The sequence below is a fragment of the Colobus angolensis genome, unplaced genomic scaffold (assembly GCF_000951035.1).
Source record: "Colobus angolensis palliatus isolate OR3802 unplaced genomic scaffold, Cang.pa_1.0 Scaffold289, whole genome shotgun sequence".
NCBI classification, from domain to species: Eukaryota; Metazoa; Chordata; class Mammalia; order Primates; family Cercopithecidae; genus Colobus; species Colobus angolensis.
The window spans coordinates 1313944-1317023 of NW_012116143.1; the positions used below are offsets into that span (position 1 = coordinate 1313944).

The 3080-nt window shown below is 35.6% G+C and overlaps 1 protein-coding gene across 1 annotated transcript in view; it reads right to left on the bottom strand.

The window, feature by feature from the left end:
- Positions 1–3080, bottom strand: part of PRKCI (protein kinase C, iota) — an 85007-nt gene that overhangs the window by 32873 nt on the left and 49054 nt on the right. Inside the window, exon 6 of the mRNA XM_011949000.1 lies at positions 2507–2647. Coding sequence (XP_011804390.1) covers positions 2507–2647 — 141 coding nt within the window. The remainder of the gene's footprint in view (positions 1–2506; positions 2648–3080) is intronic.

Consider the following 3080-nt stretch of genomic DNA (forward strand, 5'->3'; position numbering starts at 1 on the left):
CATATATTCTGCTTTGTTTTTCTTCAACACTACCTATTCTTCCTTCAAGCTCCACTTCAAATCTTTGGCAAAAATAAGTCTCTGGAATATGCATTCCTTAGCTGGGGCACAGGGGTAGACTTCAGGATATCTAAAACACCTTAAAATTACATGTAAAATTTTGTGGGTTTCTCATTTTCCTGAAGATTCTCAAGGGTGTCAGTGGCCCCAAAAAAGAGAAAAAAAATACTTCCTAGAAACTAACTTACCCAAAAAACAGCGAATAATCTCAGGAAAAAGGTAAATTCAAACCCAAGTTATTACTGATTTATTCTTAGACTCACATTTAATGAATACCAGCAGGAAAACGTAAACTTGAGAAAGAACATTAATGATACAGTTAGCACTTCAAGGCTGCCTTAAAGACAGGCTCATAAGTAAGCTTAAGGATTTTTAAATGCATTTAATCCCATCCTAAATTTCCAATATAATCACTAACCCTGCCCCCTTTCCTTCCATATGTCACCAAATAATACTTAAAAATATTAACAGTAATCTATATAAATTATGTTGGAAATATTCAGCCTTCTGTTTTTCCTTAAGATTGGATTTTCCCCTTTACTACAAACCCATTCCTAAGCTTATATGAACTAATTAAAGAATTCTAATATCAAAGAACTACCAGTAATAACCTGCTTTCACAATGTCCAAAGAAAGTCCCATGAATAAACATGGAATAACAATTCTAAAGAACAATTTAGAAAGATGCATCCAGGTATTTTTCTTTCTTTCTTTTTTTTGACTGTTCTTTGTGGAGCAGGGCTGATCGACAGGCAATGCACTTAGACAAGCTGCATCCAGGTATCTTTTTAAATGCATATCTTTTAACGCAGTAATTCTAATTCTGGATCCTTAAGGAAGTAAGATTTGCCAGAAAGTTCACTAAGACTGGCCAGGTGCAGTGGCTCACACCTGTAATTCCAGCACTTTGGGAGACCGAGGCGGGTGGATCACCTGGGGTCAGGAATTCAAGACCAGCCTGGCCAACATGGCAAAACCCCGTCTCTACCGAAAACATGAAAATTAGCTGGGCGTGGTGGCACACACCTGTAATTGCAGTTACTTGGGAAGCTGAGGCAGGAGAATCGCTTGAACCCAGGAGGCGGATGTTGCAGTGAGCCAAGATCGCGCCACTACATTCCAGCCTGGGAGACAGAGCGAGGTTCTGTCTCAAAACAACAATAAAAAGACACACGCAAGCACATGTGCCCTCTGGTGGATAAACAACCCTCTGTAAAGTTGACTGAAAAACAAGCCACCAAAAAACAAATGAACAAACCCCAGAATCTAATTAAACCTGGACATTCAACTACTGTACAAGACAAACGAATAAAGAAGACAATAACATACTGAACATAACCATGGAGAAGTAATGAGCCAAATTCTGCAACAGTGTAAATGACAAATAAATGTTTCTTTTACAATTAAATTGTAAGGAAAAAAAGAAGAGAGAGCAATAAATGAAGAAAGCACCAGTAAGTTAAAAAATATCTAAAAGATCCATCAACTGTACAGGTGGACTTCATTTGGATCCTGATTCATAATGAAAACTATAAAAAAAATTATAATATTTATGAGAACACTTACTGGATATTTGACATAAGGAATTTGTTTTTCAGTTAGTTTTTTAAGAAGTCCTTCTCTTTTAGAGGTACATACTGAAATATGTCTGAGATTTGTTTGAAAATAACACAGGGCAAGGGGAAGTTAAGTGAATGGGGTACAGATGAAACCAAGATTAGTCATGAGTTGATAACTGTTGGAGCTGGGTCTCTAGTACATGGGAGTTCATTACAGTGTTCTACCTACTCTTATACATGTTTACATTTTTTCCATATGGAAAATTAAAAATGTTTATGCATATAAATTTGCAAAGGAAAAGTTCTGTGCAAATGACAATTACCTTAAGATGGTAGAATATATGTGGACTTTTACTTAATTTTTTTTTTATTCATCTGTATTCTGTATTTTTTTATAACAAACATATTTTACTTATATACTTAAAATAGAAATTGATAAATAAAAATTTTAAATGCTTTCCTCTCCAGTAATCTCACACTTTAAATAGCAAACATGGTATCTTTGACTCTTCTTACCTGATATCTGCTTAGGAGAGATGCCAGAATAATGTGAGCTATAAACTAATATGTTCAGATTAAAGGAGAGCGGAAAAAAGTCTCTTAAATGGTTCTCTCTATAGTTTCCTAATTTAGACCAGAGGATTTTATAGTAGGTCAAAGAAGCTAACTGTATCCCACAAACAAATATTACCACAGATATTTCGAAGTTCCAAAGTTCAAGGTATGTTAACAGGAACGTAAGGTATTCCTACCCACACTCTGTAGCTACTCTGTTGTGTCGTAATTCCTGAACACCTCCCTATTTTAGCACTCTGTTCCAGTAGTGTTATCAAGCACACTCTTAAAAAAAAAGAAAAAAAAAAAAAGGACAGACAGCTGTATCTTACCGGTGGCAAAGAATGCCGCCCACATTCAATTGTGACGAGTTTATGGCACTTCTTATGAACCAAGAGTTTGCAGTTGATGCACTTATATCCTTGGCGTCCAAGTCCCCATATTCGGTCTGTGCAGATGGCACAGTGAGCACGCTGAAGAGTAATTCAACAATCTTTTATTAACCAAAAAGAAGGTCATAATCATTTCCCAGTTTGCTGACTCAATTCCCTTTGTCATGGTGTCAACTGTCAGCCCACGACAAAAACAAAAACAAAAACAAAAGCAAAACAAAGCTTCTTCATACATAATTTTTTAAAAGCTATGAAGGTCAGTGAAAAACAGAGCTTATTTTAAACAGACAGTGAAACTTGCAACCACATTTCTTTCTAAGTCTAAGAATTTTCAGTCTTTACATAATTAAGTTCAGAATAATAAAAACAGAAAAAGTGAATTAAATTAGAAATATACATGGCAGAAAAAGCCATCGAATGACTCCTAAGCAAACATTAACCTTGCAGGCTGTTCAGAGGTCAAACCAAAGCTCTGTGTTTTTTTTTGTTTTTTTTTGAGACGGAGTCTCACTCT